The sequence below is a fragment of the Molothrus aeneus genome, assembly GCF_037042795.1.
Source record: "Molothrus aeneus isolate 106 chromosome Z unlocalized genomic scaffold, BPBGC_Maene_1.0 scaffold_33, whole genome shotgun sequence".
In the NCBI taxonomy this organism is placed as follows: domain Eukaryota; kingdom Metazoa; phylum Chordata; class Aves; order Passeriformes; family Icteridae; genus Molothrus; species Molothrus aeneus.
The window spans coordinates 1300507-1313143 of record NW_027098761.1 but is presented as its reverse complement, the minus strand read 5'-3'; the positions used below and the strand labels follow the sequence as shown (position 1 = coordinate 1313143).

Below are 12637 nucleotides of genomic sequence, written 5' to 3'. Positions count from 1 at the left end.
AAGGCCATTGTACAATGGTGCCTGCTGTATCTGAAGTGAAATGGGCAAATTTGTGGCTGGGGAGCTGCATGGGCCAAAAGGAGCCAGGTTTACTGCTGGCCTTGAGCCACTGAAGATGAGGCAGCATGTGGCCAGGTGGCCAAGAAGGCCCAGGGCATGGTGGCCTGTGTCAGCAGCAGTGGGGCAGCAGGAGCAGGGCAGTGAGCGTGGCCCTGTGCTGGGCAGCGCTGCGGCCACAGCTGCAGTGCTGGGTGCACTTGTGGGCCCCTGGGCAGCAGAAAGTCCTTGAGGGGCTGCAGCGCGTGCACAGAAGGACAGGGGAGCTGGGCAAGGGGGTGCAGCACAAGGCCAGTGAGGAGGTGCTGAGGGAGCTTTAGCCTGGACAGTGGGAGGCTCTTGAGGGACCTTCAGGCAAACTTCCATCATTCCCTGCATGACAGTGCTCAGCACATGGTCTGTTTCTCTGCCAAACATGCCATCACTGCATCCAAGGGCTTTAGACACTGGAGTGCCTGACACTTCCCAACTTGTGGTTTGTTGGTTTCCTAGGAGGTGAAGGCCTCTATTCCTTTTCTCTTTTTCCAGCAAGCAGGGATGCTTCTGCACCATCATTCCTGCTCTTATCAAGCTCTTGAAGGCATTCTGCACCCTTTTTGGACCTTGATCCAGGTGAAGCTTTTGTGTTTCCAGGCCTTCATTCATGGCCTTAAAGATTACTTTAACAGTGCCTGTGACTTTCTACAGTCCAGGGAATCAGTGTGTGTTGTGTTAGGGAATTGAGCAGGAGGTCAATGCCCTTGCATTCCAGCTGCTCCTCAGAGATCATAGCACTTGTGGGGAGTTGCTGGGCTTTATTTCTGTTTCCAGCCACTTTAGCACCATCAGTGTGCTTGAGTCCAAGAGAACTTACCCAAGCACAGACGCATAAAGACTGCAGTTCCCAGTGCAATTCTCTGGGTCTGATCTCTTTCCATAAGGACCTAGACACTCCAAATTCCCCAAGTGTGTGCTTTTCTGAAGCAACAGGAGAGCAATCTCAGGATTGCGGGTGATTGGGGCACTGGCTACCAAGTTTTGATGTGTGAAGCAACAGAGAGGACAGTAAAGGGAGGTTATAGTAGTGAGATCTATCTGCCTATATTCCTACCTATCTATCTATGTAACATTTCCATAATTGAATTTTCCTGGCTCTGGTCCAAATCTGTTGGTGGTGTAAAGGTCACCTAATTCATCCCTCTCAGGAGAGGATTAGAGACATGTTCCCTTGACCGATTCTGAGCAGGCAGAGATATTTCCCCCTCCAGCTATGTTGGTTTTTCCCTTTAGAGTTGTTTTCCTCCTCCAGTCTCTTGTGCCCTCAAGTCCTCAGTTAATTTGTAGATTTCTGCCTGTCCTAAAGAGGTGGAACAATTCCATGTTTAGGTGGTGTTTGGTGACTCTGGTCATACATGCCATGCCATACGTGACACATGGTTTCCTTCACTGGCATCCCCAGGGCTGTGTAAGTGCATTCGTTAATGGGGCCTTAGGAGAGTCTCTGTTTCTGCTGGTCAGAATTCTCAGCTGACAAAAGAGGGAGAAGAAACACCTTGGTCCTCTTCCATATACTGAGGTAGCCATAGAGGCTCTGTGACCTCCATCAAAGATCTTTGCACACATTCTTATCTCCTGAATGACCAGGATTTCTTACAAGAGTATAGATGTCAGGTATGCAGGAATGCTGGTGCAAGCCTGAAATGAACTAGAACTCCAGAAGTGTCTCTCACAAGGGCTGAGCTCACCCAGGAAGCCACCTGCAGAGCCAGGATGGAGCTGTGGGACAGGGTGGGGTGTCAGTCACTATTGAAAGACAAACAGGACATGGCAGAAGCAGAGGGAGGCCCTCAGCAGACCCTTGAGAAATGCCACACCTTCCCTGTCAGCTGCCTGAGAGGCTGTTGGAGCTTCAGTCCCAGATGGCCCCTGATTGTAGGGCCAGGGTCACTTTGGAATCTGTGCCTCTCCTCGAACAGAGAATGACCCAGCAGAGCAGCAGCACAGTGCTTTGGGAATGTGTGAGCCCAGCAGTCTTTGAGTCTTGGCCCACAAAGGTCCTGTGGGAAGTTGAAACCAATCTTCTCTTCCTTTCTGTTCAGGTGCTTCTAGAGATAGAGCAGGAGCAGATTGCTTCATCAGAGATGCCATGGCAGACTCAGGGAGAGCTGTTCCCAGCGCGAGAGCAGGAAGAGCAGCTCAGGCAGCAGGTGGAAGAGCCACAGGAGAATGGCCAGGTAAGCCTGACTGGCCAGGGGACAGAGGGAAGGGCAGGAAGAGGGGCATAAACCAGAGCTCTTGGGACTGAGGAGGCCAGGAGTCCCACAGGCACTGGAAGCACAGAGCCTTGGAATCTGCAGAGATCAGCCCTGGGACAGGAGGTTTGCAATGGAAGCAGATGTGGGGAGGGAAGCAGAAAGAAGGGGCTGAATAAATGTGATTTTGAGGCTTCAAGACGGAAAAAGCTGAGTCTGATGGCAGCTCCCAGTCACTTGCTCTGCATTTGTGTGTACAGAACATCAAAGCAGAGCCACAAGCAGAGCTGCCCGAAGCTCAGAGTGCCATCATGGCAGTGAAGAGGAGGAACAAGGAAGACATGAGTAGAATTCAAGAGGAGAATCTCCATCAGCAGAGGAGCGATCAACAAAACCAGGTGAGTGAAAGAGTGGCAGCCACTCCACTCATGAAATGTCCTCTCCCTTCTCCTTCACAGTCTATCAAGGGACACGTGCAGGCAGAGCTGCAGGACTCTGAGGCTAGCAACAAGGCAAGGGAGAAGAGGCTGGAGGAAGAAATGAAAATCATCAGAGAGAAACTTAATCGCCTCCCTCAGGCTCTAGAAGTGAGTGAAAGAGGGATGCAGTCACTGCAGTCACCAAGCTGGTGGTTTCTGCCCTTCTTGCCTTTCCACTCAGAGCAGAAGGGAGTGGGGTGATGCCTCTGATCCTGCTGTAGTATGTATCACAGTCACTCTGAAGGACATTTCCTGGTGTGCTGAATCTCAACTGCTGCCCTGGACAGTGACACTTGTCCTTTGGCCTTTTGGCCAGCAGTCATCCAAGTTGATTCCTGCTGGCCTGTTCCTGCTCTCCTTGTTTCTTGAGGTGTTTTTACAGTGGAATGTGGTGACCCAGATGGAGGATTGGAACAAGCTGTCTGTATCCCTTGTCAGTCTGTTCTTTGCCTTTCCTGACAGTTGATGACTCCTGGCTGACAGGGACAAGCTGTAGTGTCTGACTGCTTTGTTCTGTTTGACTTGAGGTGCGAGTGTTGACATCTCACCGGGCAGCCTGCGAAGACTTCCAGCGAATGTCTGGCAATGAAGAGCCCCAAGTTTGCCATGAGGCACAGGAACAGTGCCCACCAGAAATGCTCCAAGTGCAGCACATCATGGGCTCTGAACCTGCTGCCGCAGCAGCATCATCTCGAGGAAGCCTTTCTGTCAAACCTGGAAGCTCAAGCTGGGGCAGTTCCTTCATCTCCCTGGAACAGGAGACTGAGGAGAAGTACCTGGAGATGCTGGGTACGTCTGGGGGATTTCTTGTCTGAGGGACAGTGTGTTGTGTGCAGGTGTCAGCAGAGCTATACCAGATGCTCCTCCTGAGTTTGGTGTCACAGGGCCATTTAGGACTCCCCAGAGGAAGTGCTGTGCTCCGAGGCAGCGAGAGACTGCTCTGGGTGTTCCTGCTGCCTCTGAGGGCACCTCGGACTGGCTTGGGCTTGCCTGAGCTTCCCTCTCCACTAAAGGCTGAAGCAAGGATTGTTCTTGGATCAGCAGAAGGCTGTGACCTAGCAAATGATCTAGGCAAATCCTGTGTGCTAGTGGCCACACTAAACAAAATTTTTAGCTTCCTAAATTCTCCTTAGACTCCTGACTTCCAGCCAGTCATCAGAGCAAAAACACTTCACAGAAATGGACTGCTTTTGGAGTTTTGTCTTTTTGGTTGGGGATTTTTTTTTTTGGGGGGGGGGGGTGTTTTTGTGTTTATTTTTTGTAGGGGCCTTTTGGTATTTTGTTTCTGTGGGGTTTTTTTGTTGTGTTTTGGGTTTTTTTGGTTGATGGTTTGTGGGGTTTTTTTGGTGGAGTTGGTTTTTCTCCATCCTGAAAGAGCCCTTCTGCCCCACATCTTACTGATGGCATTTTTATGACTGTTACTGTTACCACTACTGCATCTGCATTATATTTTCATGAGAATGTTATCTTTTTGTCAAAGAGAACTACTTTGAAAGAACATCACGTTACAGGACAAATAGAGAGCACGAGGTGTTTTCCATCTGCCCCCAAAGAAAAAAGCAATACTTTTAGAACAACTTTTATTTAATCTTCTAGTTTTATGCTTATCAAGATGTGTCCAAGAGACACATCCAAGTGGCATGATCAGATAAAACTGTACTGCAGGCATTTCTCAGGAGAGAGCCTCCAGCCCAGCCATGGTATATTCTTTAGATCCATGGGTATTTTTCCATACCTGATTCCCACTCTTTCCCATGACTGTTAGAATCCTAGCCATTGGCCCAAGCCCTGCTCAGATCAGTCCCTAGGAAAACACATCAAGTCCTTTGTGATTCTGCAGCACCACCCAATGAATCTGCTTCTTGCCTGGAACATCTGCCAGTGCTGTGCTCTCAGATAAGACCTGGTGGGGCTGAGACCAGAGCCCGGTCGATTCTGTGTCTACCATCACCTGTTGGGACCAAAAGGGCATTGATCTGTGCCTCGGTGGGGCTGATCTCAAAGCCCATCCTGTTGTGTTCTGAATGGGAGCAACAGCTTGTAAGGGGCTCAGGCTCACTCTGGCTTCTTCCCATCAGTGCCTGTCAGTGCTCATGCTTGGGCTTTGCCAGCCTTGTTGTAGTCACTGCCCTGCCCCTGAGGGCTGGGCTGGAGGGACTGCAGAGGCTGGAGCCTTCCTTAGCTGGGAGAGGGGCATCTTTGAGCTCAGCCTGCTCATAAACAGGTGAGGGTCCTGATGCTGAAAGTCCTGTCGGAATCGATTATAGCATGAGCTGCTCTGGTTTACAAATGGGAAGGAATTCTTTTGGCAAATTGCTGAAAGGTGGAGAAGATTTCCTTCTCTCCTGGAAATGCATCTCCCTGGGCTTTGTTTCTTGTCAAAGAGAACTATTCAAAGGACTGTACAAAATCAGTCTCTGTGCCAGCCATCTGTACTGCAGGGCTGCCTGTGCTGTTGCTGTTGCTGTTGTGGTTGTTGTTACCCAGCTGAGCACAAAGGGCTCAGAGCCCCAGGCAGTGGGGCTGCCTTTTATATCTCCTGAAAGCTGCGATCTCTGCTTTCAAGTTAGCATCCTGCATTTTATTTCCCTTAGGGAGAATGGTCAACCAGGAAAATCCCATGGTGAAATACACTGAACTGGAACATATTGGCAGCGGGTGAGTCCAACCGCAGTTACTCCTGCACAACCATGGGCCAGGTGTTTTTCTGGTGGAATGTCTATCCAGCGTGAAGTCAGGCAAGCTGCAAAGATGTTCACACACTGGGGATAGATTGTCCCATCTCTCAGTGCTGCTCAGAATTTGTGAGTGGGCTCAGAAGGCATTGTTAGCGACATCTCCATGTTGCCAAGGTCTTGCCTCCATCAAGGAACAGGACCTGGAAGATCTTCTTGTCTCTCAAGTGTGGGACAGCTCTGTGTTAATTTCTTTAGCATTTTTGGATGTCTCAAAATCATACTGGCACACTAATGATAAAAGAAGAAACTTGCTTGCCTGAAAGAGCAACCTACCCCCATCAAAGCTGTGAGATAAAAGTTACCAGGAACATTCCTTTCCCCTGGTTTGCAGAAGGAAAGTCTCTGTGGTCAGCATAGGAACCACACAGTTTAGAAAGTGAAACCCAAGAGGAAAGACTAAACTCCCTTTAGAAGTTGAACCCCAGTGCTTCAGGAACAGGCCCAGTGCCCATGCACTTGAGAGGAAAATGCATCATCTGCCTTCTGGCAGAGCCCTCCTGCATCCTCTGCAGGTTTTGACACTTCCAGCAGAGATCTCCTGTGTGGGCTGGCTTTCACTCTAGGAGCTAAACAGCTTCTCCTTTCTCTGCTTCTGTTTTGTTTCTAGGGGTTTTGGACATGTGGTCAGAGCACTCAACAATGCCACAGGAGGAGAGGTAAATGTCAACAGGCCCTGCAAACTCTGCTGCTCTTGAGGGGCTTTCCCCTCTGGTGTGAGCTGGGGCTGGAGCTTTGGGTAGAGCTGTGCTGAAAGGCACAAGAAGCACAGACTGGTGCCAGCCTGCAAAATACATTTGGGACTTTGTCCTCCTCAGCCTTCCTCGGAAGGAAGGCACGGAGCGCAGCGGTTCCTTTCCGAGAAGGACGCGCTCACTCGCTCTCCATTGCTAAAACAAAGGTGGTGCCTTTGAGCACCTCACTGCTCTTTGGGGCTACAGCTTCAGAGTCTTGGATCCTCATTTCTGGCTGCCAGCAAATACATCTGAAAGTTCCTGGTAGTTCCTTAGCCAGCTGCAGTGCTGCACTTGGGAACTGCACGTAGGGAGAGATCTGTAAGGTGCCCTAAAAGCCCTGCCCATAGGCCAAGATGTATCCACAGAGTATTAAGGCATGGATTACTTCTTCTGAATCCCATCCAAAGCAGCAGAGAGTGTGGTCAGAGGTTTGTGGGTGATAGCTGAGACACCACTGTTACCAAGTGGTCAAGGCAAAATGTCAGTGGCCCCACGTGTGCTGTAACTGGCCCCCAAGGGAGCAGAGAAATGGGCTGTTGGAATGTCAGTTCCTCATTACTGCAGTGCCTCATCACAAGGCAGTTTGGCACAGCTCAGCTGTGTCATTGCAAAATCACTTGATCCATGTGCATTGTGGTCTCGTGCCACCAACTTCTCAAGTTACTGATTTTCAATGTCATTTTAGGTGGCCATAAAGAAAATAAATCTCCAAGGACTGGGGAGGAAGGAACTAACTGTTAATGAAATCATGATCATGAAGAGGTATAGGAGTTCCAGTGTTGTGAATTATTTAGACAGGTGAGAGGTCATGGTCTTATCCCATCAATGGGCATTTACATACAGCAAACATGAGAAGTTAAAAACCCACTTTGATTAGTGGCAGAAAGTAGAGCTGTTAATTTTTATTTATTCATATTTCTCTACTCATCTCCAATGGATGAGAAGAGAGTGCATCTTGTCTGCATGAGTTTTCCCTGCCACTCATCGTTTGAAAATTATTCCAAACTTATTCAAAACCTGGATCAGCTGTATCTTCCTAAGTCAATACCCTCAAAGTACACTGCCTCCACATTTTTTCAGGATTGATTTTTTAAAGTTTCTTAAATGCTGATGGACCATCCTAAAGTGGATTTCCCTTAGATTGTTGCCCCTCTTTGCCATTGCTGTGCATGCCAGGAAGACGAGGTGCTTATTTCCAGAAACACCATGCCTGACAGGTTTTTACCTGAGCTGTTACTAAACTGCATTTTTCACTTGCTGGCCATCTAAGACTTCTTTTTCACAGCTGTGTCTTTCTCCTCCAGAACTGCACAGACTTCAGATTGTCTATTCCTTTGATTCTGCCCTTGTCACAAAGGGACCTGAAACAAGAAACCTGGAAGCAAAAAATCAAGGTAGCCATGCATGTTTATCTCCATGCCCTTGTTTCCTTCTTTCAGCTACCTTCTGGGTGAGGAACTCTGGCTGGTTATGGAGTACATGGATGGAGGCGCCCTCAGTGATGTCATCCACAAGACCTGCCTGTCTGAAGACCACATTGCAGCCATCAGTCGGGAGGTCAGCAATCCCATCTGTGCTTCTGAGGGCTTGAGCAGGATTGTCTGGGAACAGGGGCTCAGAACAGGAGTGATTTCCTGTTCCAAGCTTTGTTTCTGTGTGGCTGCTATGCTATGGGCAAGTAAAAGCACCTCAAGTGAAAGGCCTGCCAGTGCCCCTGCACTCCCTGTACTCAGTGCCAGTACTCTTATCTCCTGCTGTTGTACTCTCGCTCTGTCTCTTGTATTTGCTGTTCTCCATCTTGCCTCGCTAAACTTTTGCCTGTCTTCACTGCATTCCTTGCCTGTGAGAGCAAAGGTGCTGGTGGCAGGATTTGAAACAAGCAGCAAAGAAAAAAGAGACTTAATTTCTCTCAGTCCTCAGCTAAAAAGGACAGGAGTGCAGCACAAATGCTATTTGCTTCTGAGCACATGCACTGCAGCAGCAGTCATTCTGGCTGGTTTGCAGGGGACAGCCTACAACAGCAGGTGCTGTTGCTCTTTCAAAAGCTGACGTGCCTTTCCTCAGAAAGGACCTGCTCTGCCAGTGTTGGAGCAGCAAGCTCTTCCTCTCAGTGGCCATTACTGTTCTGCCATTACTCCCCATTCCCCTGGAGAGGGAATCTTTTAGATTCTTTGTTTCCTTTCTGGTGTGATGAAATCACATCACTCATTTTTCCCTTCTCTTTCTGTATTCTTTCTCAGTGCCTGCAAGGACTGGATTTTCTTCATTCAAACGATGTGATCCATCGAGATGTGAAGAGCGACAACATCCTTCTCAGAACTGACGGTTCTGTCAAGCTGAGTCAGTATATTACTGGTTATGTGCAACATTCCAGGGATGTGGGTGTGGGGCTGCTTTGCGTGACTGCCAGCTCCCCAAAAATGGTGCTGCTGGCAGTGCAGGGACACCCGCTGTGAGCTGAGGGCACAGTTGCAACATGCTCAGAGGTAGGACAAGGAACAAGCAGTCAAGGGTGGCCTTGCTCTGTGTGTGTCCCCCTTCCAGAGGGAGGGAGCTACAAGTCTAAAGTTTCCAAAGAACAAAAGCCACTGCTGGAGGCAGTGTAAAAAATGGGGGAATTTTTTAAGTCGCCAATGCCAGGAGATTCAACAGCACATTTTCCAACTTCTACTGGGGAATTCTTTTGTACGCTTTCCTAATTGCACAGAATTGAAATAAAACCAGTATTTTGCTTTCTCCTCAGCTGATTTTGGCCTCTCTACTCAGCTCACCCCTGAGCAGAGCAGACCGTGCTTGGTAGCCGGGACTCCTTGGTGGATGGCACCTGAAGTGGTGACAGGTCAAACATATGGCCCCAAAGTGGACATATGGTCTTTTGGAATTGTGGGGATTGAAATGGTAGAACAAGAACCTCCTTACTGGGACCAAAGTCATGCCTCGGTAAGGAGCAAATACTCACTCATCCCACTGTCTTTCTCGCCTGTCCCATGTCCTGTGTGCCATTGGACAAAATCCCATTGCCATCTGCTGGAACTACTTCCATCAAGTTTCCCTCTATTCCACTACTTTCCCTCCTAAAAATGTCCCTGCAACACATCAGCATCTGCTGTAGATTTGGATACATCAGTGGTCGAACTCAACCTTACCATATGCAAACAAACTCCATTCTCAGGAAACACTTTCCCTTGGGTTGTAAGTGGCTCCAGTTCTTTTTTCTGTGGAGATGGCCCCAGTAACAGGAAACAAGCACCTTAGAACTGGTGTTATCTTTCCATAAATGAAGGAAGGAAACCCAAACCCAACAAAGTTTCTAAAACTGTGGTCTTTAGAGAGGAACCTAACCCCCTGTGCAGTTTCTTCTCACTGGGAAACATGCCTGAAACCTGGGCATGAGGGTGTAAAGGACACAGAGTCTCTTCTGCTTCTTGTGCAGTGCTGCTGCACTGCATTTAGTGACCGTGTTTCTCTCCTAGCCCAAGGCCCGTTCTCTGCATCACCAAGCCAGAGCCTGGTGATGTGGAGAGCCAGCCAAAAGCTCCTGTTTGTTTCCTGGCACTTTCTGGGATGGGCCTACCATTAATGTATTGACTTGAGTAGCCAAATGAGCAGAGGGTGACCACAGGGATGGCACCTCTCCTCCTTCTGACCATGACAATTTTTCTTTTGCTGCAAAATGGGAGGGAAGCTGAAATGTTCAGACTGCTGAGAGACAGAGCTGCAGGTGGCTCCTGTGTGGCCAAGCAGGCATTTTCATCCCAGTACATTTGTGCAGGCATCTTAATGTGTCTGTGTTGAAGATGAGATTGTAAATGTTTGTTTCCTTCTCTGGGGATTAACTGATGGATTTCCTTTCTTTCCTTCCAATTGCCATTGTTTTCAAGAACAGCACAAAAAGCTTGATGAGTTTTGTTCTATGGCATGTGTGCTTAAAGGACCAACAAGCACTGCAGAGATGCCTTTCATGTACTAACCCTTGAAATTAGTTTGTATAGCACAGCTTCCAAAACGCCTCTCAAGCTGGTATAAATCCTCAGAGAAGCAAATGTGCATTTGTTGATGTAGTTCCCACTAACTAGGTCAGTCAATCAAATCAGCTGCCAAGGCAAGATCTGCGGGATGGTGGAAAAGCTGTGGCTGCATGGGGGTTTGGGTTTTTGGTTGGTAAAGGAAAGTCATCTCTGGATCTTTGCCAGGGCAGAAACTGCCACTGAAGAACAGAGGTTAAACAAAGGGATCTGGGAGAGCCTTAGAGATGTGAAAGCAGCAGGTGGAGCCTCGTGTTCTTTTTTTTTTTCTCCAGGCTCGACGCCTGATAGCCACAGTAGGGACCCCAAAACTGCGGCAGCCCAAGCTCCTCTCAGCTTTGCTGCGGGACTTCCTGAGCTGCTGCCTGCAGACAGATGAGGAGCAGCGCTGGTCTGCCAAGGAACTCCTGCAGGTAAAATGTAAAGGGGCTGCAGGTGAAACAGGCTCTGAGGGATGGGCTCCTCCTCCACTCAAGTCCAAGGCATCAGATGAGCCCCCTTCCTCCTCACCTCCACTCTTGGTGCTCTTCAAATGAAAATGGTGAGGAATCCTAGACTGGGCTGGATTGGCAGGGCCCTGTAAAAGGTCCTGTGGTGCAAGTGTCCTGCAATGAGCAGGGACATCTTTAAAGAAATCAGGTTGCTCAGAGCCCTTTGCCACTTGACCTGGAATGGTTGCAGGGATGGGGCAGCTACAAGCTCTTGGGGCAAGCTGTGCCAGGGTTGCACCATGCTCTGAGTAAGCAAGTTCTTGCTTAGACCTACTCTGACTTGATCCCCATTTTGTTTAAAAATATTCACCCACATCCTATTGTAACTGGCCCTGTTAAAAAAGATGTCCCCCACTTTCTTCAAAACCACTCTGAAGTCTTGGAAAGCAACAGTAAAGTCTCCTTCGGGCCTGTTCTTCACAAAACTGAAAAATTCCACCTCTCTCCTCATTTCCTGAGACGAGAGCTGCTCTGTTTTCTGTTTCTGTCGCCCTCTTTTGTAATTTGGTGGGGTGTTCAATTTTATCTAACAGCAAAAGAATTGAAGTAGAGCAATGCAGGGTACAGAGACATGAAATGGTGTTGGAGGAACCCAAGGAAGCCAGGCCCAGCTGAGCAGTCAGAGATTTGGCTGTGGGCAGGAGGGGCTGTGGGGGGCTCACTGGGAGCCTCGGAGGGGCCCTGGTTTGTGCCCCCCAGCCCACCCTTAGAGGTTTCTGCCACACAAACAGGGATAGCTGGGAGGGACTTGTCCCAGCCCCATCTGCTGCCTAGCACGCTCAAGCAGATGGGAACTGTGCCAGGGTTACTGCCAGGTTGTGTGGCAGAGGGGGAACTGCAGGGCCCAGTGCCACTGGGCTGGCCCTGCTGGGAAGGAGGGTGCCATCCAGCACACGAGGGGCAGGGCATGGAAAGGCAGACACTGCTCTGTCTCCCTGTGGGAATCAGCACAGTGCCTGTCTTGCAAAGACAGGGACCTATGTGAGTCATTGGAGTTTCCTGAAAAGAAGAAACTCCAAGGACAGAAAGCACCATTTCTAGAGCACTGGCAGGGCAAAAATCTCAGCAAGATGAAGACACCTGGATAAATGGATGAGTGGGATTCTGGGCCAGGTTTGCCTGTGATGGCAAAGTCCTGCACATAAAGATGGAGCTGTAGATGGTCCCATTGGTCCTCTTCCTGCATCCTTCTAGAAGCCAGAGGAATCCTGTGAAGCACTGAGCTTGGAAAGTCAAGGTTCCTTGGTTTTTGTTGATTTGGTTTCTTTCCCTTTGGGCAGCATCCATTTGTAAGATTTGCTGAGCCTGCGTCCAGCCTGGTGCCACTGATTGTTTCAGTGAAGAAGAGGAAGGAGACAAGAATGTGACAATCACATCAGGATCATTTATTCCTCAACCTTCTTAGAGTAGGATTGTAGGTTAGGATTAGGATTAGGGTTAGGACTTGGACTGGGATTAGGATTAGGATTAAGGTTAGGGTTAGAGTAGGATTGTGTAATAGGACTGCAGAGTAGGATTGGAAATGAATAAAGTTTCTGAAACCACAACTTGCCTTGAAGATTCCCTTCCTTCTCACTCTGCGAATAAACTCGAGAATTCCATCTGAATTGTCTGTTATTTCTTAAAGGTGGAAAGTGACACAGTGTCTTTGGCATGGTGTGAAAGTGGGGAAGGATCTTCTCCATTCATCCTCTCCAGACCACACTGCCTTTGGAATATGGCGCACTGGTCTGTTTTTGGCCAGCTTTGGTACTTTCAATTTGAGGCAGAAAGGGCAATGGCATTTGCAGGCAAAAGCAAAGGAGGAATGAGGCAGGCCAAACATCTTGTGCAGATGCAGGCGTTCAGCTGTGACTGGAGAGCATTGGGGTTCCTGCCACTT

At 49.0% G+C, this 12637-nt stretch overlaps 1 protein-coding gene across 1 annotated transcript in view; it reads left to right on the top strand.

Moving 5' to 3' along the window:
• The window catches only part of LOC136569476 (serine/threonine-protein kinase PAK 3-like), an 86079-nt gene extending 73957 nt beyond the window's left edge, over positions 1–12122 (top strand). Inside the window, exons 6-13 of the mRNA XM_066569870.1 lie at positions 2136–2270; positions 2549–2875; positions 6925–7037; positions 7679–7796; positions 8480–8579; positions 8983–9179; positions 10540–10677; positions 12036–12122. Coding sequence (XP_066425967.1) covers positions 2136–2270; positions 2549–2875; positions 6925–7037; positions 7679–7796; positions 8480–8579; positions 8983–9179; positions 10540–10677; positions 12036–12122 — 1215 coding nt within the window. The remainder of the gene's footprint in view (positions 1–2135; positions 2271–2548; positions 2876–6924; positions 7038–7678; positions 7797–8479; positions 8580–8982; positions 9180–10539; positions 10678–12035) is intronic.
• The last annotated feature ends 515 nt before the right edge of the window (positions 12123–12637 follow it).